Raw genomic sequence first — 25,499 nt, 5'->3', positions numbered from 1 at the left:
TATATACTGGTACAAGTTAGAAGGCAGTTCTGAAAGCTGTTTATCCCCCACGACATACAAGCATTCAGCAAACAGCTCTGATTATTCACACTCCTTGGACACTCTTGCTCATTCAGTGTCACACACTCTGGATCAATGGTGTATTTGGTATCACATCACATGTGAGAATGCAGATCTTTTAGAAACAGATAACATTGTGAACATACTGCCAAAATCTACATCCAGGAAGAGAGAAGTGAAGTTCATCTGTTCTCTTACAGAAGATCTGACTATCCAAGAGGCAATTTTTCTCATAAATCAGCATTAGGAAAGAATATTCTTACTTTGCTCTTTTCAAGGAATAGCTCAATAACACTGATACGATGGTAGTACTACACAATAATATACTTCAAGTTCATTTTACTTGAAACTCTGAAGTGATTATCTTTCTTATACTCAATGGTGAGGGCATCTCTACAGCATCATATTTCTAATCTACAACATTATAAAAAAAAAGGTCATATCTTGATTGTAGATCTTTGGATTTTCCTGGTCCATTTAGCAAAGACTGCAAGTTTTAAAATGTGAATAGTCCCAAGGCTATGGTTTTTTTTTTTGGTAAACGAGCAATTCTAATCTTTGCTCTTGTAACCAACTGTACTTTCACTCAATAATGCATTACCTACCTTTCCAATTCTGCTGATCAGAAATGGAATTAACTCCCCATGAAGAAAAAAATCTGTCCTCCTAAGAAGTCTTAGTTATTTAATCTTATCAAATTAGTGGCAGGATATAGTGAAATGGGTAGCATTAATATACAGAGACTGCTGCTTTTATACTATATGCTATTCCTAAATAAATATGACTGACTTCAGAAACTCACTTTCCTAGATAAATACGCATAGGAGGTTAAAATCTGTATTTTAAGTGTTAAATATTCTCCATTTAAATTTAGGAATTTGCCTTCAATAATGATACACATGTGGAAGCATTAATATTACTTTAAAAAGTTTTGGTGTTTTATGAATTTTCAAGACAGATATAGTTGACCTTGCAGAGAGCAAAACCCAGAAAGCTCTGTTCAGGGTTTGGTTTTTTTTTATTATTTAAAACAGTTTGCTTTATAAATAATCCAATGTTATTCATTCGTACTTGTACCTTTCCCTGTGGCTGTTTTCTATCCTTTGAATAGGTGTAATACAATAACTAAAAGAAATAAACCTCCAATCAAAAATATTAGTTCAGCAATATACTAGTAGCAGATTCCAAAATCACCAAAAGAAATTTGATTTGGCTGTAATCAACCCAGTAGCAGCTTGACTGAGATACCACAATGACTGCAATCTTTAATTTGAAGAAGCTGACAAATATTGATATATTGATTCTGAAAGATAGATTAAAGGTTAAAGTAATCAATGACAATTATTTCATATTCACATGTGCTTCCATTACTGCATAATCTACTGAGAAAGGAAAAATTATAGTTTCTTTACATGATTAACATCTTGTCATTAAATAGATTCTGTTTTACATTCCTGACCTGCTCTTATTTATGCTAAATTGATCTGCAAACTTAATGCCGTTGAATAATTTTTTGCCTGAGCAGCTAAATGAATGCAATGGCAATGCAGTGAAAACCCATTACTTGACTCTGGGAAAAAAAAAATTCAGCATATAAATTTAATGAGTCAATGACTGATTACAAAAGATGTTACAAAAGACAAAACATATTGTAGTAAACATTTTATACTTTCCTTTCATTCCCAGGAAAAAAACTTACAGTTAAAATCCTGCAGAGATTTAAAAACAGGAATCGCTGATTTTATTTTTTTTTCTTTTTTAATAAATCAGAATTACCAAATTATGGAGACATCATCAGCAGCTGCATTATATAAAGAGATCTAAGTTTGATACAATCTGCCCTAATCATCATAAGTCAGCTGTCTTATAAGCTTTGAAATACGATGACTTAAAATTAGTAACTGCAAAGAACTAGAATTTTGTCACTGTGACATTGATCTTGTGAACAGCATAATGTTCAATAGTACTATTGTTCTACTCAGTCTGTTATGAGTGACCAAGCTGTAACAAAAGTTTTCAAAGAATGCTGCATGAAAAACTAGGGTTGAAAAGGTTGAAGAACTTTTTTTTGTTGATTTCATCCTAAGATTTATTACAGTATAGTGACCAACACCAGAGAGTCAGATTTTCTGCTTCTATCATATTTTGTGTCAGTAATAGATTTACTTCAGGCAATTATTTCACCTTCTGTATATTGAGTCAAGTTAAATTGATGCTGCCCAGACTGCAAAATGTTTGACTATTTTTGCTTTGTTTAGGCAAGGTTTGATTTCAGCTCTGGATGGGAAAGTAAAGAGAACTTCTCAAGATAAAATTAGAGCACATGATTCAAAATAGTTAAGACAAATACAGATTAAAATGTTTGGGTTAAAATTTTTAAGATTTTTTTCTTTTTCATAAATACCAGTTTTGGATCTTAGATATGTGTGCATGCATGGCTTCTGAGAACCAATCAATCTAAAAGTGAATGCAAAAATCAGAGGGATTAAATACAGAAGCCACCTGTAGCTTGCACTGTCTGTTATTTAGATATCTGAACCCTAATTGGGAGCATGGTGAGATTATCAGAAGCAGAAATCTACTGAAGCAAATTACTTCTTGGCATACTGCTCTGCCTAGTAATAGAGAGCATCAGATCTTAGTGATATGAACACTTTCTGCTAAAAATAATAGAAATTTAAAAATCGTAATCTTCTGACAAGAGGAACACAGCACTGATATCTAGAATGTAATGCCTGTACTATTAATATCTTAATAGCCTGATAGTCAAAATTGTCAGTATTTAAAAGCTTTGATATTAAAATGGTTAAAATGGTTATATCAAAAATCCCTCCAGATCTTGCCAGTATCCAACTCTTTCCACTGGTGCACTCAAGCTTCAGGCCCTGTGGGTCTGAATTGTGTCGCTACATCTTTATCCTGAAAATTGCAGATGGGTGTGGAGGGAGGGGCACTGCAAGGATGTGCCGACATCATGACATCTTTGCCAAGACTGATGTGTGAGGTGGAGAATTTCTCTCTTCTCTTTGTTTGAAGAAATATGAGGCTGATAGTTTCTTCTTCCTTTAGTCTTGGGCTTTGCTTGGGTTTCCCTTTATACCTTTCCCTGTCAAAAGCCCCTTCTTTCTACAAGGCTGCCAGCTGCAGCCTGGATGTAGCCCCCAGCCACAGGCACAGAAAGAGCTGTGGTCTGTCAGGCAGTGACTTGGGGGTGGCTTGTTATCCCCTCAGACAGTAAAGCTGGAGGAGGGGAGGCAGCAGTCCCTGTGCCCAGTGCAGGGGTTAAACCAGCAACACCCAGCTCAGGCCATGGCAGGCTGAGCCTCTGCGCTGCTGGGTCAGTGGGCAGCCAGGGCATCCCCCTGCAAAGGCAGAAACCATATTTACTGGATTACAAAATGATAAAGTCAAGCTATGCCTAAAGCTATCACAGTTTGGAATTATAATTCAATGCTCAGATGAGTAAACTTACAAAAAGGGGTGGAGAGCAAGATGAAGCTGAAGAGAGTGCAAATAAAATCTATTAATTCATCTCTGAATATTGGAAACATCGTGACAAAAAATGTCATAGTTATCAATATTACAAGAGGAGTCCACGTTGTAAGAGGGCATGCTGCCAAAATCAATTCAGTATTTACAACATTTATATTTGATTTTAAGAACATAGAGTTTAGCATGAGTAGTTGCTTTATTACAATTTAGAAAACTTTCAAAACTAAAAAATAAATCAAAACTTGTAACTGCAGACGGATTTCTAAGCAGCAAAGTATCTCTCATTTGAACAAATTCAGCTCAGTATGGAGCAAAGAACTGTAATGGTTTGTTGTACTGAAAATATAATGTGTTTATTTCAAGTATTGCATATATATGTTTAAAGACATATAGTCTTACAGAGACTATTCTTGCTTCTTTCACTATAGTCACTATTTACTAGCCATTTAAACACTGTAATATAAAATTAGGTGTAAAAATAAAACTAAAATAAGGGAAATTGGAGAGCTGTATTAAATGGTTAAGGCGTCAAGAAGATTCTATTCTAGCATAATTTTAAAATAAGTATAGCTTTGTTTAAAAAAATATGCTCACATTTACTTCCTCATCACTCAGTAACCTGAATATACTTTTATTATTATAGCTTTTGATTTTATTATGCATGTTTTACATAGCCTGTAATAGCCTTATTTAAAACTGAAGCACTTACACATTTTTATAGTCCAAATGCATAGCTAAAAACTCAAACTTTCTTTTCTTGGGATGCAAGGAATCTCACCAGTCTTAATGTACTAGTTCCATTACTGTTTAACTGTCCCATCAGAAATGAGAACCATACCTTCCTTGGAGGTTTTCCAGATCCAGTTGGACAACAGCCCTGAGCAGCCTGGTCTGACCCTATAGCTAACACTACTTTCACCAAAGGTTGGACTAGAGGCTTGCAAGGTCCCTTCTGACCTGAATTATTCTTGGGGGTCTTTCGAGGTCCCTTCCAACCCCTAACTTGATTCGATGGTTCTGTTTCAAGAATGAAATTTTTCCTGGTAGCTTGATCTGCTAGCCTGGCTAATGGCAAAATGTTTATGAGATCAGAAGTATGTAATGGGTGTACAGAAGCAGAAGACAATGCATCAAGAATTTAATGCTTCATAATTTTCAAAATTCTTATGCTGTTTAATAACACTCTGGTCAAATTCAAACCCCTCCTGAAAAATTTCAAGAAGGGTCCTATTAAAATATTCTTGTTTCATTTGCAACATTATCTTTTAGAAATATAATAATAATTTAACATAGAAGATTTAGACATTGAGTACATTATAATGCATAATGTCCCTCTGTGGTTTTCGAGCATTAAAGCTGCTTAAAAGTTTCTTCGTCACAGTACTTGTAACAGAGCAATTTGTGTAGAAATTAAGATTTCAATCCCTTGAGCCTTGCTAACTCTTACAGAATAGAAACTCCTTTAAAGCATACACAGTGGCACACTTGAGTATGTTCAAAGACCCCTTCAAAGTTACACTTGCTCAAAAGTATCATCCTAGCTAGCATCAACAGCTTAGAAGCAGCTCCAATAGTTGCATCAAGGCTTTCTCCAGTTTGTTGTAGGTAGAACTGATTTTGGCTTAGAAGCCCACAACAATTTATATTCTGACCTAAAACCTTAGTGTAACAGATAGGATCCAAACATAATCACTTGACCTGAAATGTTCTTGCTGAATAAGTCTATCACCTGAATTCTGCTCTAGAAGAAGCTCAAAAAATCTCCAAGGATCTACATCTGTTTTACCCCAAAATACTGATCTAATAGATTGTATTTCAGCAGGTGAATTAGGATGTTATCAACTATAGTTATTATCAGCTTAGCTGAGGATTGCCTCAGTTTTATTAAATGTTCCCATACTGTTGAATATTACATGTGCAGCCTAAGATAGACAACTATGCAGTATACTTAGTGTCACAATCAAAAACTAGAGAGCTTCAATAGGGCATTTCAATACTTAGGAATATTAGTTATTCTATTCTACCACTACAAATACTACTATGATTACTTTGATTGCCACTTTGGTTATGGAAACAAGATAGAAATAACAAAAGTGGTGCCAATATGCTGAGAAGCCTCAGCAAAATCCGTGACCAACCTTTCCAAGTCCAAAAGGTACAGAAGAACTTCAGAAACTAGAAAACTGAGGGAAGAACTATCAACACATGTCTAGGTAGCATAATGCAGTAGAGTATTAAAATTCCTAAGAAATATAAGTAGAACTGTTGCTCTGGAAGGCCAAAAGCACTTTGGCCATGTTGACTAATGAAATTGTGAAATTTAAAAAACAAACAAAGCAAAACCCCACAGTTGCTGGTGAAACTGGGGAGGTTGCTCTTTCTGAATCTCACTCTATTTATGCATGTATCTTGCAGGCATTCCCTGGATCTCAGCTGCTGGTAAGTTTTGGGGTTTTTTTGTAAATTCCAGTGGTTCAATATTTGCTTTCATCATTGTGCTGACAATTTATTGCTTGACTGTTTCTTTGATGCTACTTTTGACTTGTATTTTAGGACACCTGAGGGATGGTAAAGTTGCCAGGGGAGGCAGACATTACTCAGCATTACTCTGCTCGATTATTGGAACAGGATTTCCAGCAGGTGTTTCAGTCACCTTTGTCTCTTTTCCATCCTGAGCTGATTATTGGGTGGATGATGTCAGTAATATCATGTTATTATGCTATTATGGTATTGTATCTGGCTATACTGTCATGCCTCTAAGGAGAAATATTGGCCTGAGGTTGATAGCATTTTGATGCAGGTAATTTTTTTTCCATTCAATCTATCCCAGAATCACAGAATCAGCCAGGTGGGAAAGGACCTCTGAGATCATCAAGTGCAAACCTTGATCCACTACCACTGTGGTTACCAGACCATGGCACTGAGTGCCACATCCAGTCTCTTCTTAAAAACCTCCAGGGACTCCAGCACCTCCCTGGGCACCCCATTCCAATGCCTGAATCTAGCTTTCAGATTTTGAACTGTGATGCATAGTATGCTTACTGCTGTCAGCTGCATGAGTCTAAGGGATCACCTTCCTCCATTTTCAAGAACAAATTAAATATCTGTTCTCAAATATTTCCAAATCTGCTTTATGAAGCAAGAATGTTTCACATAAACTAACACAATGCACAGATGACCCAGCTATTGGATATTTTATATTGGAAATATTTCTTCTAATTTTTTTCCACTTCATATAAATGATTAACATTAAACATACCAGCTAAACAGAGAATGTGGGAAAGGATTCCTCACCACAACCTTATATTATGGGCAAGAATCAGACCTAAGACTCTTTGCCGGTCAATACAGAGTAATGCACGCAATTAAAAAGAGCAGAGGTTATTCAAAACTCTTTATGTTTCTGCATTTAGAAACCTCTATGAGAGTTCAGGAAACTTGGATCAAAGTCTGTGGAAATCAACTGAGATTTTCTCCATGATACCACTTTAGGCAATGCATATAATGGGAAATAGGTGTAAGGCCTAACAGGTACGTGACTGTATTAATGGTGTCCTTTTAATCATTGTATTCCTCATTTGCTGACTCCTATAAATCCAAGAAAAGGAGCTGTTTCTGTTTGAAAATAAGTAGTAATTCACTGTACAACACATTGGTGAAATCACCTTAGAAGTGGTAAACTGAATACAATCAAATTAGACAGTAATGAGCATGAAGAACAAACACTTCACATTTATATATTCTTTGCCAAAAGACAAGGATTTTCCCCCCTAAAGGCACAGTTGTGTAACCCAAAACAATTACATTTTACTAAACAAGGGGAAAATACTGTCATCCAAATGTCTAATCACCAGATTTAATTTGTATACACATTGAGAGTTGCTGTTGCCAAACACTCATTATGAATGGGCTGTAGCATCATGTATTTTGAGCATAATCTGTACAAAAAATTAGGTGGTTATTGACTTTGTCTCCTTAAGGACCAGAGACTTTGCATGCAAAAGAATAGCACTATAAAGACCTCTCTTTCTTACAAATAGGATTCTTAGCTGTTCAGTAACTTCACTACTATGAAACTGCATATGTATTTCTCTAGCTTTCCAGTTGGAGATTGCTGCTTTATGGTATGGTAACCTTCCAGAACACATATAAGGAATGTTTCCTCAAAGACAAAAATACACACTGTACTATCTTCTCCTGTCGCTGAAGCTCTAAATACAAGATTTGAAATAAAATTATCAAAAGGTCACATCCAAATAGTGAAGGCTGGTAACAAAGGTTAGACATAATAATCTACCTTGGTTTCTGCTGTGCCACACAGAACACTTTAAAACATAAATTCCTGTATCTGTTGCATTAATTTCCTGTGGTTCAGTACCCTATGGGCTACATCTCAGGGTGCTGAGAAAGCCAGCTTACATCCTTGAAAGGTTACTTTCCATCATGACTGAAAGGCCATGGAAACTGGGGAGGGCCCTAGTGACTAGATCTAAGGGACTGGATGGAGGAACCACTGTAACCCCTCCACAGGACCCTCTTAGACTGGTCAGCAAGGAGTGGGCACCAAGCCACATTTGCTTGGCCTGAACAAATTCTCATTAGCATTTTGAAAGGGATTGTTGGAGAGGAAGGAGACAGTGATAAGGGTCTGCAAATAGCTTAGGGGCTGCATAAAATAGAGATGAGGACTGGGGGAGCAGAGTGAGCGGAGGTGCGATCCATCCCATCTCGGTGTGCTGCTCAGGGCAGAGAGGCAGAGGAGCTGGGATTGAAGCTGAGTCAGTGACAGGGGCATGGGTGGTGGTTAAAGCATTGCTTTATTTTGTCTGTTTCTTAGCATTCAAAAATCTATTTTAACTAGAAAAAAAATATATTTTTCCCTAAGTTGAATCTGAGTTACTCACAGAATCACAGAATCAGACAGTCCTGAAAGGACCTCTGAGATCATCAAGTTCAACCCTTGACACACTACCACCATAGTTACTAGACAGAAAGGATAAATCTGTGTATTTTTCAGCTTAGCTGTGATAATTTTTTTAAGTCTACCTGAGCTTTATCTTAGCAGTTATATTTTAATAGGTAATATATTATTTTACATGTATTTTTGTCATTCAGCTATTTAAATAAAATTATGAACTATAAACGATAATTAAGAATAAGATAAATTTATGGAAAACTTAAACTTCTAATATATTAGCTGCCAAAAATTTTAGAGCTTACAGACATCAGTATTTAAAGACTGCATTCTCTAAGACATTAAATTACATGATTAGAGAAAAAATATTAAAAATGTCTGATGACAGTTAGTACTTTTCAAATACAATTTTATAACTCAAATGAACTATAGTAACATAATTTGGCCTAACCCTTTTAAGGCATTGTTATATGTTTCCAGTTTCCTTTCAGATTTCTCTGTCTATAATATTTTAATTGTTATGGTCAATGATTAAAAAGTTATCTCTGTAAAAGTGCTTCAGAGTGTTTTTGAAATTAAATGATCACTGAAACCAATACATGCTGTTAAGCATCTTTAAAGTGCCATGTCAATGACCAAAAAACCCCCCAAACCTAGGCAGTTCCTAAATTTATGAAATTACCGAAGGTGAAAATGGAAATACACTTATTTTTCAAAGAGTTAAGAGTTAAATAAATTACTTTCATTATAATGTTAAAAATTCAGTGACTTAAATATTAATATTTTATAGTTTTAAAGTATTTGCTTCCACTGTAATTTCACTGCTTGGTATTCTCAGAGAGTATAATTACCTTTTCTGTAGTGTGGGTAACATAAAACCAAAAAAGAATTGGTTAAATTAGATAGACAAATCAGCTATTAGCTGTTTGAATTGTAATTGCTAGTTTTCAGAATGTCAAACTAAAAGAGAATACAGTTCTGCATGTTTTCCTGGGAAACATCCACTTCACACAGACTCTTTTGAGTTGTAATCCAATATATCAACGTCGTGCTCTGAAAAGACCTCACTTTGAAACCGCATTACTTTCACTCACTTTGTGAGTTGCCAACACTGCAACTTAGTTTTAAAAACTTAGTTCAACTGTTATACAACACACTTTGAGTTGAATTAATTATTCCTTCAGGATTAATCTAACTAGTACATGATATACTGAATGTCCAAACAATGCCATTTTAAGGAGGAAGGGGGGGGGGCGTGGGAGATTATCACTAATGTTTGAGTAACGTTTCACTGTTTGATAGACACCTGGATACCACATGACCCTTGGCAGAAGATAACTTACACTAAAGAGTAAACAACCATTTTTATAAATACAAGACTTTCTACCAGTAAATAACTACTGCAGCTGACTAAAAAAACCTCACTAACCCCCACCCCAAAAAAAACCCAACAGCATATCCTTGTTGATAAAATGTGTTAGTGACAAGAACTCAAGTCCAATTGCTAAGCTGATAATCAAAAATCATAATATGAAAGCACACCTACAGATTACTTGTTCCTTTTCAACTTAGTTTCATAAACCCTTCAGATGCAGGTATCTTGTCTTCTGTGATAGAACTGGAAATTCTTAGAGAAACATACACATAAAGGTGAAAACAACTGTTTTAACAGCCACTACTTAAAATTATAAATCTGCAGCACCACTGCTTATTGAACCAAAGTACTTGTGATATCCAAGAACACAGGCCTTCTAAAGAAAAAAATGAGGGGGGAAAAAAACCTCAGGCTTCTGAAGTTTTAGGCAAAAGCATTATACAGATTTTACCAATTTTTGCTGAAATGATAAAGATAACTTTGAGGAATGCTGTATAAGTAGTATGTGATGAATGGAAGAAAGATATACATCTAAATAGGCATTTCTCAAAGTGTACTTGTTCATTGTTCTGTAGAGAATTTACAATCCTCTCAGTTCAGTGAATGCAAATTGCATCCTTTCTAATCTTATGAATTATATGGTACTCATCAAAGCTGGAATAGGTAGGAAAAATTTTATGCAGAAAGAATGCAGAAATGATATAATGTGAGGCAAACAACTGTATACATTTATGCAAATAGAATCGCATGACTCCATGTGTTTTCAGGTTGCTTAAACCAGATGTATCAAAACATTACGTATGAACTAGCTCTGCAGCATGCACAGCATGTAAATAAATGTCAACATCCTTTCAGAGACATTTTACTACATATCTAACCATTAAATATTTTGTCATGAGTTCTGTAAAAATGTAAAGATTAACACTAAAGATAACAGTGTTAGTGCAACAGGACATCAGAGTCAAAGTGGCTGAATTCAGAAAGCACTGATTTTCTTTACACTATACAATCTCTCTTTTAAAGTGTTTCAGCTGAATGTATGGTTGACTAAAGAAATCATAAATCAAACCTTAATGCAAATATCTTGATCTGCTTAGCAAGAATTGCGTCAAAGTTCTAGATGAATTTGTATCGATTTATCATTCAATAAGCTGCTATTCCTGTATACTCTTGATTAGTTGAGGTCACTGTTATAAAATTAAAAATATGTAAAACCCATGAAATAGCCTTCTCCACTGTAGTAAAGAGTGGATCGTACCTGTGAATCCAGGGGGACAGAAACACAGATAGCCTCCAAGCCTGTTGATGCAGCTCCCTCCATGCAAGCAAGGCAAAGCTTCACACTCATTCACATCCATCTCACACAGAGGCCCGTAGTATCCAGGGGCACAACTGCACATGAATCTTCAGAAAAGGGAAAATCAGGTAATTTCACAGAAGCAAACAATATGTTCAATTCTAATAGTGCAAAGCTGTATGTATGTCCTGGTGTAAAGCTGTTGTTCCTTACATCATCTCTGCTAAAATACTTTAATAGACTTTTATTCACTTGTCCATGTTTCTGAAGCAAGCAGAGCACTTTATCCTTTTTTAATTAATAGAAAAATATGCACAGTTTAGCTGAATGTATGAAGAAAGACTTCAGGGCAAATGTTTGTTTGACACGTGTCTAAATAACTGTAGATGTCCTGGAACAAACACAAGATATAGATTTTTCTTATGCTTACACTTTTAGTAAACATACGTTAGAAAAGATCGCTGTTGAAGCCTAAAAAAAGAGAGAGATAGAAATCTAACTAAGGATAATTTTTTCCCTGTATTTCACTCTCTTGCCAAATTTGAAAAAAAGAAAAAGGTAAGGAGGAAAAAAGCCAAGTTATGCTAAAGGCAGTGTCCCTCCAATTTTCATCTCAGGCAACATAAGATACAAATAGCTGAGTCAGTAGCATTCTCCTACCTCCTCTTAATACACAATCCTTGTCATAGTCTGACAGTTTCATCCAAAACTCAAAGCAGCAATTAGATTTTATACAAAAGGAAAACAGGAAATTTCTTTTTATTTTATAGTAACTAACCTGTTTACAAGATCCAAGCATGTTCCATTGTTTTTGCAGGGTCTTGATAAGCATTCATTAATCTCCACTTCACATAGTGTCCCAGTAAAACCATGTTGGCAGGAGCACCTACCAAAAAGGATGCCACTATATTACATTTTGATTTAACATTAGAAGATTACAGAATCATGTTTTTTGAGGGGTACAAACTAAGTGGTTCCAACTTTATGTTTTGGTTTTTTTTCCTGGTCATTACAAAGTGCTGTACTATAACAAGTTCATAAGTACAGTGAATGCAGCCCAGGAAATAAAATTTTTGCCATTATCAGTCAAAGGCCACAGGCTTTTTGATGACTCTACTGTGCAAGGGCTCAGAACTTGCCTTGGCCTGAGCTGGCTTGCATTTGTTTTGACACCTGTCTTGGATCCAAGCAACTGCTGCCTCTCATGCTTTAGCACCTATATAGAGGATGTGACACACTGGGATAATTATCGTGTTACAAACAACAACATTTTGTTTCCACTTGGGCTGGGGAAGCTGGTAAACAGTGCAAAAGAGGCAAGTGGTGATAAAGAAGTATACAAAAATAGATCAAAGCCCAAGACTGAAGACGAGAAAACCCCCACCATAAGCATCACTCTTTGCTTGGCAAAGAAATCCAGATACTGGTGGTACTGGTTAGTGGTTACAGTAACACTGCCACTTCTCTGTGAGGAAGAATTAAATCACTGATCAAGGACCAAGGCAGGCATTATGAAGGTAACTATAACAAGAGTTGCATGATTTCTTATAAAAAAATTATAACTAGGTGGTTAATGAAGCTATTGTCTATTATTTTTCAACTTCAGTATTATTGCAATTGAAGTAGTAAACAAATATCTGTTTGTTATATTGTGTTTGAATTGTTAAGACTTTAAACCTACAATAGATTCTTGGTCTATGGTGTACTTGATAACCTTTTTGTGAGCATAAAGACATGAAGTGTAATGTTACAGCATAATGTGTCAAATGCATCATAAAAAAAGAACATAATACATCACTGAATGACAGAAAACATAATACAGGCAAAGGACCAAGAGAATCTAGAAGATAAATATCCATGTAGCATACTGAATACTTGTCATTCAGATGATTTTCCACACCTGTAATGGTTAACCCCGTCCACGCAGAGACCCTCATTCTGGCATGGATGGGAGATGCACTCATCGCTGTTGACTTCACAGTAAATACCTTCAAATCCTGAAAAACAGATTATATTAACTGTGAATGAATGAATTTTAGCACATCCTCTGAATGTAAGGGTCACAGATCCTTTTGGAGATTTGCTATCTGAGATCAGACTTAAACCTCTGCTGCTCTTGGAGTTGTTCAATAAAGAGAAAAAAGAAGCTTCCTTCTCTTGGGGGCACCTAAACTGAGGGTCTTGGTGTCTGCCTGAGCTGTACTGCAGCTGTGTGCATCCCTAGGTGTCTACTGTTCATCTGGAATGCTGACTCTGGGCTGCAGATGAGCTCCCTGGCTTGATCCAAGACCTACCTCATTCCTTGTAGACTGTATTGGTGATGTAGCACACTATGCTGATCCTGGGCACCACCACTGCTCCTGCTCTTCCTCATTCAGATACTCTCAGACAGAACCCTTGACAGTGAGGTCCCTACCATAGGAACCCTGATAAGATTCCTGGCTTACTTTTGTTTCTGGAGATAAGAGGCAGCAAGCGGATGCAATCCTAAAAGAACTTTTTCCAATTATTTTTGTTCAACAAGCTTCCAGAGAACAGGAACTCTGAACATACTTTAATGCACCAGAGAGAACAGATTTGGATGGAGCATCTGGCTAAATCTACTGGATAAATGTGGCTCCTTTTATAGGACTGAAAAGACTTTCTTGGGGAGTGTGGGACAATACCAGAAACAAAAAGCTACTTCAGTAATGAATATATAGCATATCATAATGGAAGTTAGAGATTCATATTTATTCAAAGCAGTCAGTAGATAAGAAAGAAAGATTTAAAGGGTTTTTATATTTAAATGATGAAAAAATATGATCAAGACCTTCATAATACATTACTTGCATAATATATTACATTTACCTGTATAAATGCCCAGACAATGTGCTAAACAGAAACAGAGACTAGTGATATAAGAATACTATTTTTGCTCTTTGACAGCATACTATGTCTTACACCATTCACACAAATGTGTTCTAACAAATACAGTTGTTTTAAAACTATATGCAGTGAATAAACTATAGCTATTTAGTTCGATTTTGCACCAAAATGAATATATATGTTTCAACTGATGTAGTAATGAACACAGTACAATGCAGAAATTGTTTGCACTATATTGACAATAACATACATGACCCTTGACAGCAGACTTGACTGAAGAGCATTTATAGTGTTCCCTGACATGCTTTTGAACACTATTTCGTTACCAAAATCAAATTAGAACAACTATTAAAAAGCCACTGAAATTCAGTGTACATTATATAAGTATGACAAAGGCTTTACTGAATTCTCTATTGAAACAAGTAAAAATTCTTATCAGAACTTTTTCAGATATTGAAAGAAGCATGGTAATGACTTTTATTGTTATATATTTTCTTTTTGGTTCACAAAGTACTTCATAAACATGGGGAAATCATAAAATAGAATGGCTCCTTTTTACCTAGAGAAAATTATTACTGGGATAATTAAGTGGCTTGGCCAGAGTCATGGGAAAAGCTGGAGGGAGAAAACTCTGCTGGCACTCCAACATATGACCAAACATCAGCCCACATCAAAGCAGTTGGTACTTTCTTCATACCAATATTTTTTCTGTTCAGTAAATTTCCTGGTTAGACCTAACTGAAATGATTCCTGAATGTTTACTAAAGATTTCACAGAAGTGTCTGCTGTAACGCTGGAAAATAAAGCCTTCAATGTATCTCAAACCAACACTTTAATTAGAGTCACCTATACTCTTACAATGTCATTCTTTTATTCTTTTTTTTTCTTTTTTTTTTTTTTTCCAGAAATATCTTGAGTGTGAAGTGAAACCCTCATTTATTTCCTCTTTGTATGACATTTCACAAAAACTTTGAAAAAATTCCGTAATGCCATAATAGGGGACAAAAATTCTCTGTCCCAGTTTACTGCTTTAGAGTAGTCCCCTCAGCACAGGTACCTTTGTTATATTCTGAAATCAGAATCACCAATATAAATACTTTATTCTCTAGTGTGTGTAGTCTGCATAATGCTGCAACTTGAACCTTCATCTATGTCAGCTTGAAGTTTGATTAAGAAAAAAGGAAAAAAGGACCGTACATCAGGCCAGTTTGTGTTCCATACTAGATCTGGTTACACTGAACTGACACCAATCACTCACATACACACAAATAAGATAATAATGAGTTTTCTTTTGACACACACCACTCCAGTGCCACTGAATAACAGCACAAAAGATGATAACAGGTTTCTCTAAGTCTGGTTTCATTACGAAATTGGAGGGCACAGTGAATGTGAGACACGAGGCCCACAGGACTTCTCATCTGTGACCTCTCATTAATTTGTAATGTTTGACCTTTCTGAAACTAATTTTTGTTACAGAACAGAAGGCTATGTCCATGGGCAGTGGAAATGAGGTTTCAATGAAATGCAGTCCAGAGAAAGTAAATCTGTGTAATATTGTAAATAACTCACAGATCCACTGACAGTTTTTAGTTTTATAAGGTAATCAGAAAAGGGTGTGAAGCTAACATACAGAAAATCTTAAAAATACTAACAACACTTTTACAGAATAGCTTCTTATTCTTTTGTGATACTATATAACATTTGAGCAGGCATCTTTAAAAAAAAATAAATAACACAGTTGTCAGATTAAAATACATAAAGAGGAAAATGGAGGGTATTCATAACACTACTTATGCCTGTCAACCTTACTTAGTTATGGGTGGTTTATAGACTTTTTGAAGTAAACAGTACTGAAATGAATACATAAAGCACCATTTAGACACATTTTTTACAGCAATAGTGCACATTTCTTCAGACCATAGCAAATATAGCTACCTTGAAAAGACATAGAGCAGTCATGCTACGTTATTTATTATTCCTACAAATGAAGAAAAATATCCTTTTCATCACAGCATTTTACGGGCAATCTACTCCACTATGAAATAAATAATCTATCATTAAATTTACTATTAAATATTGTATTTTACTAACTCATATAAATTAGCTCCGTCCTTTCTTATTAGAAAAGTCAATCTTTTTCTCTTAATGACATATGCTGTTAAAAATTACAGAGCTATTTATATGATGCTTTGATCCTCAAGAAAAACTTCAGAACTCACGCAGCAACTGTTTCTAAGAAATTTTTGATCAAGAGCTATTTTTACAGAAGATTCCATTAAATACTTCTGCTTTCAACTAAGACAGTAAATTCTAAGCACACAAATGTGCTTAAAAGAGCCTAAAAATATTAGCAGTGTTCTTTAATTTATTTCATTCATAATTTCTGCATGTGTGTGCTGTATATTTCTTAGGCCTGCACAGAGAATGTTTCAATAAAAGCTTATGCTAATAAGCCGTTTTTAATTCCCTCCTGATGCATGTTCTCATGGTAAATTATGAAAATACAGAAATGTAACACTGCCCATTGTTCACACAAACAGGAAAGGTCAAACCTCAAAACATATATTGCAATGTCAGGATTTAAATATTTGTAAAAAATTTTAATTTTTTAATGTAATAGACAGACTCCAATCATATTTTTAGTTCCAAAAGAATACTTAAAATTCTGATACCTAAATGGAACCTGTTAAAGGTGAGAATCACCTTGGTAGTTTACTTAGTGCTTCTTGAAGTCATGTTTATGAGGTATCTAACATGCATTGACTCACATAGTTCTTCTATTTTACATGTCAGTCATTGAAAGAGTATTGCAATACATTAAGTTATTTTGTATAAGCTACAGCTGCTGCTGCACATAGCTGTGATATTCTGGGACACTTAAACTGAAATCAGTGTATGGATGCATTTTTTATGGAAATGTAGACATGTTTCTAAATCCGCGCATTAGAGAGGAAAGAAAAAGTAAATGGGGCAAAACTGACTTAAAATGTTAAGCTTCTCAGATATCCTACTGAATAAAACTTAAAACAAACAAAAAAATGCAGTACATATGAAGGCATTCATGGAATGCAGCTAAAAAACCTTCAGTGCTAATGTGTAGATTTTAGTGTGAATTAATTTGAATTTTAAACACAGTAATTTTTATTTTAAGCAAACTGTTTTATAAAGCTGTACATTACTTGAAAAAAAATAAAATATGCATGGCATTGTAATGTATTATTACTCTAGCAATATTTAGTAGTATGAGTAGGAAAGTAATACACACATTTAAATGCAACTACTTGCTGCCTTTGCTGCTGTGAATCAGTCAAACTTAAGGTTCAAACTGTAAATCAATAGCATATGTAAATGATCTGACATATATTATCAGGGGTATACTTCACAAGGTGGCTTTTCCACATGTAAAACTCTGCCGAAGCATTAAAAATGCCAATTTTGACCTTAGTGCTTTTTATGTGAAAGAACTTAAAGTTTTCAGAATTCTGTTTAAACCATTCTAAACTTCTGAATGAAAGGTGCATCTAACCAATGGGGAAAATCAAATGGCACATATCTTCACTTGTACTGAATATGGAATTCCATTAGATACCTGCTAAAAATTTCCATGATTCAAGAAAAAAAATGGATTTATTTTCTTTTTCCTAGGTGGTCAATATGAAAGCAACACAAATGTTATTGTGAAGTCTGAGAAACAAACAAATTTTTTTTATTTGCCAAACTTATTTTACAGTATTTCTCCTTCCACATTAGTGAGCCTAAAAATCTCACTGTTTTTACCACTTATCCACATTTTTAATAGGGAAACAGTACTTCATTTAGAACATTCATTTGTTGTTTTAGGGAAAATATATAGGAGTTCTTGAGGAATTGAAATGCAGCTCAGAAATGTTAACAGTTTTCATAGTAACAGCAATTGTACGACTTTTGAAAATTAATGGAAATTTAAAACAATTGAAAATCATTGCAATTCTTTGTGTTAGACAATCTACCTTTATTTCTGTATAGCTTTATCAGCTCAGGTAGAATGATAGTGACTTTAGTAATATGAGGACTAAAAATATTTGTGTCCCATGGAAAACATCACAAAAGCAGCTCATCTATTCTGATGCTTTACTTCCCTCATAATCAACATTTTTAGCACTAGTGGCTGTGACAGCATGCTCAAACTTGCTTGCAATTTATATGAAGGCAGAATGATATATTATTTCTAGTTTCCAGAAATTCCAACATGCGAATGTGGAATCCACAACTTCCCTGGGCAACCTGACCCAGCGTCTCACCACCTTCACAGTAAAAAATCTCTTCTTGATGTCTAACCTAAATCTACTCTCTTTAAGATTGAAATCATTCCTCCTTGTCTTATCACTACATTTCCTTGTAAAAGTGCCTGCTCAGCTTTCCTGTAGGCCCCTTCAGGGACTGGGGGGCTGCTATAATGTTTCCCCAGAGTCTTCTCAGTGGTGCAGAGCATATTGTGCCTTCTGTTTCTCTAAAATAGGGGAAATGGCTACTGCATGTATCAGCTCTGTCTATGGGACTCCTGTGAGCTCCTACATGCAAGAATATGGAGAGTGTAGAACCTACACACCTGCTGTTACAGGTAAGGTCATTTTCATCTCCTTACTTGATTGCAGAGAAATATTACTGAACTTACCTCTTCAAGTAAACCAGGACTAACAGAATTGTTTCCTTATAAAGCTCTCTACTGTTAGATGCATCAGCACAGTACCATGGATTGTATTTTCCTTGTCCCCTTACTGTGAACCATTTATGAACCAATGTTGCAAGTCACAGATATATCCCAATAGCCCCATAATCATAAGTGTAGGTAATTAGGTTTTTCAGTATAACACAGGCAGGTGCACATACCAAAATCAAAGTTGTGTGAAATGTTAAGACATGGGACAGAGGCTATTTCACTTTGTGAATTATGTACATGTATCTGAAAAAGAAACTGGGACTGAAGGGCTCAGAAATCTGAAAATGGCAGTCTCCAATTCATATAACTTATGTTCTTTAGCAGCTACTTATTAGTTCTGCTTGATATCATAAATTTTGTGAACTATATTTTTCATTGACTTCTTTGAGACACGGTCTGAAAAATATTTTATCTCAGTTAAAGCTTCTGGCTTTATGACGCTACAGTCCAAAGAAAAACAATCATTAGCATGCTTAGAAAAAGGGTATTAAAAAAGAAGGCACGACAGGAGACCATTATTGACATGAATCTGATAAAAGGGGTAAGAAAGCCCTGGAAACTACTTAGAACAATGACTTAAAAAGTTACCTTGAAGCATCAAGAAAGGAACAATAAATTCCTGCTTTTGGAAAGAATATTTGGAAGAAAAAATACGATGGCTAATTCTAAACAAAGTGTAGATACTTTTTATCCTTTGAAATGACACAGTACTCTCCTTAGAGCTCATTGACACCTTTCCCTGGAACAAATTTATGATCCAATGCAATTTATGAACCATGCAATTCCTCTTTCATAAAAGTTTTCCAGCTTCTCAGTTTCTAGTCTTACATCTTCAATGATACAATGAGTACAAATGCGATGATAAAGCTTTTGACTACTTCTGTGCTATAATGACACAAATTGCTGTTCTCCATTCTTTTTTAAGTCCTCTGTAAAACGGTGTGCTTCCTGGAACAATGTAGTTTAAAAAAATATCTACACAAATAAAAATCTAGGCAACAGGGAAGTGGTAAGGAGTTCAACCCATCTACTATCTGAACAAATTGTCTAAAGCTGCCTATTTACTAATCAGGGTGACATAAATGATTCTATGCCATTAGCTTTTGTCCAAAAAGAATTACCTCAGAAAACTGTCTTTCTCTTCTCTGACTGTAAATGGAATACTGGGGGACTTTCTCAATATATACTGTAAATACCTTCATGCATACCTTCTCCATGTAATACTGCAGATGTCTACATCTGGTCAACTAAATCCAGACATTTTAATTTATTTGTTTCAATAACAAACATAACATATTATTTCATTGATTTAAACTTCCTTTCCGAGTATCCTGTCATTAAAATGCTACTGAACTAATACAAATGCTGAACAAATAATCCCTTGTGCCCACCTGTGCCTAATTAGGGTGGGCCCCCACTGCACTAGTGCTCATTGCCAGCAGGGTGAGGCTTTGAGGAGTCTCGAACCTGTGGCCCTCAGCATTGCTCGGGTTGTGTCGTTACGTGCTTAGCCGGCTGCGCCACTCAAGCCTCACCCTGCTGGAAATGAGCTCTAGTGGAGCAATAAAGGTAGCACAGTGCTGAAAGCAGCACTTAAAGCCAAGCATGCTGAGATTGTGAGTTCCAGTGTGAGCTGAGTTTGTGTCTTAGGCCTTACCTTTTATTGGCCCCCTGGTCCTGCTCATGCGCAGTGGGGGCCCACCCTAATTAGGCACAGGTGGGCTTGACACAAGCTCATGCTCACTCCCTGGCAATTAGTGGCACCTGGTTGCCTCATTTCACTACAACCCCTAGTTTTGAACTGGGCAGGTAAACCTTTGATACGAATACTCTCACTCTATAAGCAATACAGAATGTATTTACATGTTTACATTCCTGAGAATTTTCCCATCAGAAACTAAAGATAAATGTAATATTGCTTCTATTGTAATAAGTAGAGTGCAAAAGCATCCTGAGCTATGGATATTACTCAGACTACTGAAGGAAGATCTATATCTAACTTTAAAGAGATTAATTTCTACCTTTTCTTATAAAAAGCAGGAGTTTTAAAAGCCCTATTTTACAACCTTGTCCTTCTTGTCACTATGTCAGCAACAACTAAATCATCTGTTCTTACTAACCTTGCCTTGCATTTTAGTTCCCAGATGTATCTAATAATACTCCTCACAGAAGAATAAATCACTGTAAAAAAAGTCTTTTATTAGAAAACAGTAGATGTTTTCTGGCCCATGATTTATGTTGACAAATAATTTTTTTTCTTGTTAACTCTCTGTAATATTTATGTGCTTGTATTTCCTTAGGTTTCACATTTCACAATAACTGTTCCTTTTGTCTTCCACTTTTGTTGTTCAATAGTCTTTGCCAAAGACCTGATCTTGCACTCTGTAGTTACATACCATCTCAGTTTTGTTTTGAATATGTATTTTTCAGTAATTTGTTCTTTTTTTGAGCATCATTTTTCTCAGAAAACTGCACTATTATTATGAAAATGTCCTGTCTTTCTTCTGGGTTTCTTTTATAAAAATTAACACTTTTATGCTTGGCATTATCTAGAACAGAAAGGTCTAATGTTCATCCTTCAGTTTATTTTACCCTCTTGCTTACTTAGGCATGCAGTTGAATTGCTCTTTGGTTCTTTTGCATGTTGCCCTTCCAGGGAATTTATGAAAGGCTGGATCTTAGAATCACAGAATCATAGAATCTGCTGAGCTGGAAGCGAGCCATCAGGATCATCAAGTGCAACTCCTGTGTCTGTGTAGGGCACCCACAAAAATCACACCATGTGTCTGAGAAGAACATCCAAACACTTCTCAAACTCGGGCAGCATTGATGCTGTGACCGTTTCCCTGGGGGCCTTGCTCCATTGCTCAGCTGCCCTCTGGGTGAAAAACCTTTTCCTGATATCTAACCTAAACACCCCCTGTTTCCCTGAGTCCTGTCTTTGATCACAGGAGTGAAGAGAGTAGTACCAGTCCTATCTGCCCTGGCTCAGCTACAAATATTTCAACATTATTTCTGTTCTATAGCACTGCTCATATTTAAAAAAAAAACAAACCAAACAAAAACCAAATAAAACTCCTAAAACAAACAAACCAAAACCAAACCAAAAAAACAACAAAAAACCCACAAAAAACCCCAAACAATAAAAATCCCAAAGAAACAAACAAAAAAAGGATAAGATTTTCTAAAGATAATCTTTGGAATCTGGTAAGCACAGCTACATTTTACAGCTCTTGCTAAACCAGGTGCATGCCCTCCAGTGACTGACACACTGGTTAATCAACATGCCATTTGGTACCTAAGTCATGTATCTTGCAAAAATCTACCTATATCAGTGCGATTGTCCTTTTTTGACTGTAATCCTGACAGGTTTATTGGGAAAGAAAGGGAGGCTCATGGCAGACAAAAATAGGAGAATAAAAGAAGACAACTGTGGAAATATATAATATAAACTTCCACAAACTGTTTTAAACTAAATTTCTGTATTTTGCTATCTTTCCTTTTTTTTATAAGGATCCTGAATTAATGATTGCATTTTTCCTAGCATCAGTGATTAATTCATTTCAAGAACAATGCCCTTCATACCTTTTCAAGACTGTGATATTTTCCAATTTCCAAGATTTGCTACCAATGCAAGCTACTAGCTCACATAACTCCCCTGCTGGTTCCCTGAGAATTCCTAGCTGCAAACTTCAAGAATCCTTGAAGATTCTGTTAAAGCTCTCTGAGAATCTTGCTTGTAAGTTTTTTTGGTTTCTTGAGAAATTGAGCTCCTACAAGTCTGAAAAGAAGACTTCTCTGAGTAACCTTAAGGAAAGCCTTGAACTATATGTCTTTCAATACACTGCATTAAAAGCCGTTTTTTAAAAAGGTACTTTTCTAAAAGCTGCTTCAATAAGCAACTTACAAACCTTCCTAGTAGCATTTTTTAACTTAGTCACTTGTGGTTCTTTACCTTAATAGTAAAAAACTGTGCCGCTTTTGGCTGGGATAGAGAGTTAATTTTCTTTGTGATGGCTCATATGGGGCTGTGTTTCGGATTTGTGCTGAGATCAGCCTTGAAAATACAGAGATGGTTTTGTTATTGCTGAGCAGTGATAGCACAGAGTCAAAGCCTTTTCTGCTTCTCACATGATTGAAGTATGCAACAAGCTGGGAGGGGACACAGCTGGGACAGCTGATACCAGCCAACCAAGGGGATATTCCATACCATATGACATTGTGCTCAGCATATAAAGCTGTGGGAAAAAGAACAAGGGGGGTTATTCAGAGTTGTGGTATTGGTCTTTTCAAGTAACTGCAGGTGTGATGAAGCTTTCCTGGACATGTCTGAATACCTGCCTACCAATGGGAGGCAGTGAACTCATTCCTTGTTTCACTTTGCTTGTGTGCAGTTTTTGCTTTGCCTATTAAACTTCCTTTATCTCAACACACAACTGTTCTTGATTTTATTCTTCTAATTCTCTCCCTCATCTAAGAAGCAGGAATGAGCAAGGGTCCATGTGGTATTGGTTGCCTGCTGGGGTTAAAGCACAACAAACTCCCAAGCTGTAAGTACTACTGACTTTGGTGTATTATCTCCACATCTTTGCAGCTCAGTAAGCAATGAATAATAATACTGTGATGTAACCCTGTAACTAATATATTTGCTATCTTGATCCCTAGGACACCCCTCCCATTTACAGGTATAAAACTGTTGACTGCAGAAGCCTGCTTGAATTTCCAGTTTAGTAATTGTAACTCTCCCTACTTACATTTTCACTGCATTTTTAATTACTTGCTGCATTCTTCAATTCCTATGCAGAATTGCATAGTGATGTTCTGCACAGTTAAACTGTTGCTCTGTTCCACCTTAGCAGTTTTTGTACACCGAGGGACAGATCCTGTCTTCAAAGTCATGGCCCAGGAAAGCTGTCAGCACCTGTTGTGATTTTGCTTGCTGTGCATACAGAGAGCAATCCACTCTATCCATTAGGCAGGGGAAGATTACTCCCCTGATGTGCCAGACCTTCCTGACAGCACAGCAGGAAGGGAAACCATTTCCAACTTGCTCTGGTTTTTGTACTTTCAAAAATTTGCAAATATTTTGTCTACTTCTGCCTGTTCTGTCAGTTTGGTCTGTCAGCTCTGCTGGCCAGGTGCATATCTGTCTCTTTGTTGTTATAACAATTGACTGGAAAACACAACAACCATAGATTTAATAAGTACCGTAATACAGGATTTAAATAGTAGGCAAACTGACAGGTATCTTACCACTCTTTTAACACCAGTAATAAACCTGCTGTAACTCATGAAAGTTTTATATGCTTTGAAAGGTATGTGTATGTTGTTACTTTCACTGAAAATTACATTAAATTCAACATACATTTGCAACGTTCCTGCAGCACAGCAGACAATGGAAAAGATTAACTCTACCAGTTCTTACCTGTTTTGCAAATACACATTGGCTTTCCATCTTCTTGTGCCAAGCAGGTTGAATTGTTTAAGCATGGATTGTAAGGCAGCTCACAGGGACTGAAGCGCTGATGGCAGAATTCACCAGTATAAAATGGAGGACAAATGCATACAAACTGTCCCTGCTTGACAGATTCATAACAGGTGGCTCCATTCAAGCATGGTTCAGAATCACATTCATTTATATCTTCATTGCAGTTTGGCCCTGTCCATCCAGCTGTACATGTGCATCTGACAAAAAATATATGTATAAAAAAAGGAATTTACAAGGTGAGAATTGACAAGAATGAGAAACAACTTGGCTTAATTAGTTCCAAATATTTCAATTTAAAAAAATTAAAACAAAAGAAAAAAATGAAGATTTTTTTTTATATTCATAGTTTTTTTCTGTTAATTCTACCAGACTGCCCTATGACTAAAAGTTATATTCAGGTTCATCTCCCACTATTTATTTCAGCAAAAGAAAAATTACTTATTCTACATCACAGGATTTATTCACTTAAGAGAACCACTTGGTTTAGTTAATGCTGACAGAATCACCTGGGAATTTTCTTTAAGATGAAACAACACCACAATTGATCAAATGTCAAAGGCAAGCTAGTTTAAGCTTTTCATATGTTTGAAACTAGTGAATAGCAGCACACTTCAGTATGTGGAATGAAAGGCACCAGGTAGCATTTAGTAGACTTTTAAGAAAGAATGTGGGAGGTCAAAAGTGTGATAAAATATAGAAAAACACTCATTTCACCATGTTCTTTTATTTTTGTATGCTTTGTGAACTCTTTGTATGCTCTTCTGTGTTCCTTACAACACAGAAGAAAAAACTTGGCCAAAAATCTACATTACATCTGATTGTAAGGAATGTATTTTCATGAATTAGATAAATAGCTGTTTTTATTTACAGTATAATTGTGATGACAGGGCTCTTCAAACATTACTATTTGGTAATGATTTCAAAGTTTGCAGTGAAAATGTCCTCATTACCTACAGTAAAAGATTACCTTTTAACTTGGGATATGTTGGGAGAGAAGCTGACATTGAAGACCGAGGAAAAAAAGTTGTTGAGAACCTCAGCCTTCTCCTCATCTGTTGTTACCAGTTCACCATTATTGCTATTCAGGGGGATTATGTTTTCTTTAACATTCCTTTTTTCATTGATATACCTGTAGAATCCATTCTTGTTATTCTTTGCATCCCTTGTCAAGCTCAGCTCCACCCATGCCCTGGTTTTCCTGACTTCATCCCTACACGACTGGGATGAAGTTGTACATCTCTACACACTTCCCAGGATACCTGTCTCTGCTTCCACTGCCTGTGCAGCTCCTTCTTACCTTTT

The 25,499-nt window shown here is 35.9% G+C and overlaps 1 protein-coding gene across 1 annotated transcript in view; it reads right to left on the bottom strand.

The window, feature by feature from the left end:
• The window catches only part of EYS (eyes shut homolog), a 709,634-nt gene that overhangs the window by 409,523 nt on the left and 274,612 nt on the right, over nucleotides 1-25,499 (bottom strand). The window contains exons 21-24 of the mRNA XM_030447573.1: nucleotides 24,135-24,394; nucleotides 13,040-13,136; nucleotides 11,918-12,025; nucleotides 11,101-11,246 (exon numbers count right to left, since the gene is read on the bottom strand). Coding sequence (XP_030303433.1) covers nucleotides 11,101-11,246; nucleotides 11,918-12,025; nucleotides 13,040-13,136; nucleotides 24,135-24,394 — 611 coding nt within the window. The remainder of the gene's footprint in view (nucleotides 1-11,100; nucleotides 11,247-11,917; nucleotides 12,026-13,039; nucleotides 13,137-24,134; nucleotides 24,395-25,499) is intronic.

Source organism: Calypte anna, chromosome 3, assembly GCF_003957555.1.
Source record: "Calypte anna isolate BGI_N300 chromosome 3, bCalAnn1_v1.p, whole genome shotgun sequence".
NCBI lineage: Eukaryota > Metazoa > Chordata > Aves > Apodiformes > Trochilidae > Calypte > Calypte anna.
The sequence above is the reverse complement of the archived record's forward strand: the minus strand, read 5'-3'. Positions and strand labels throughout refer to the sequence as shown.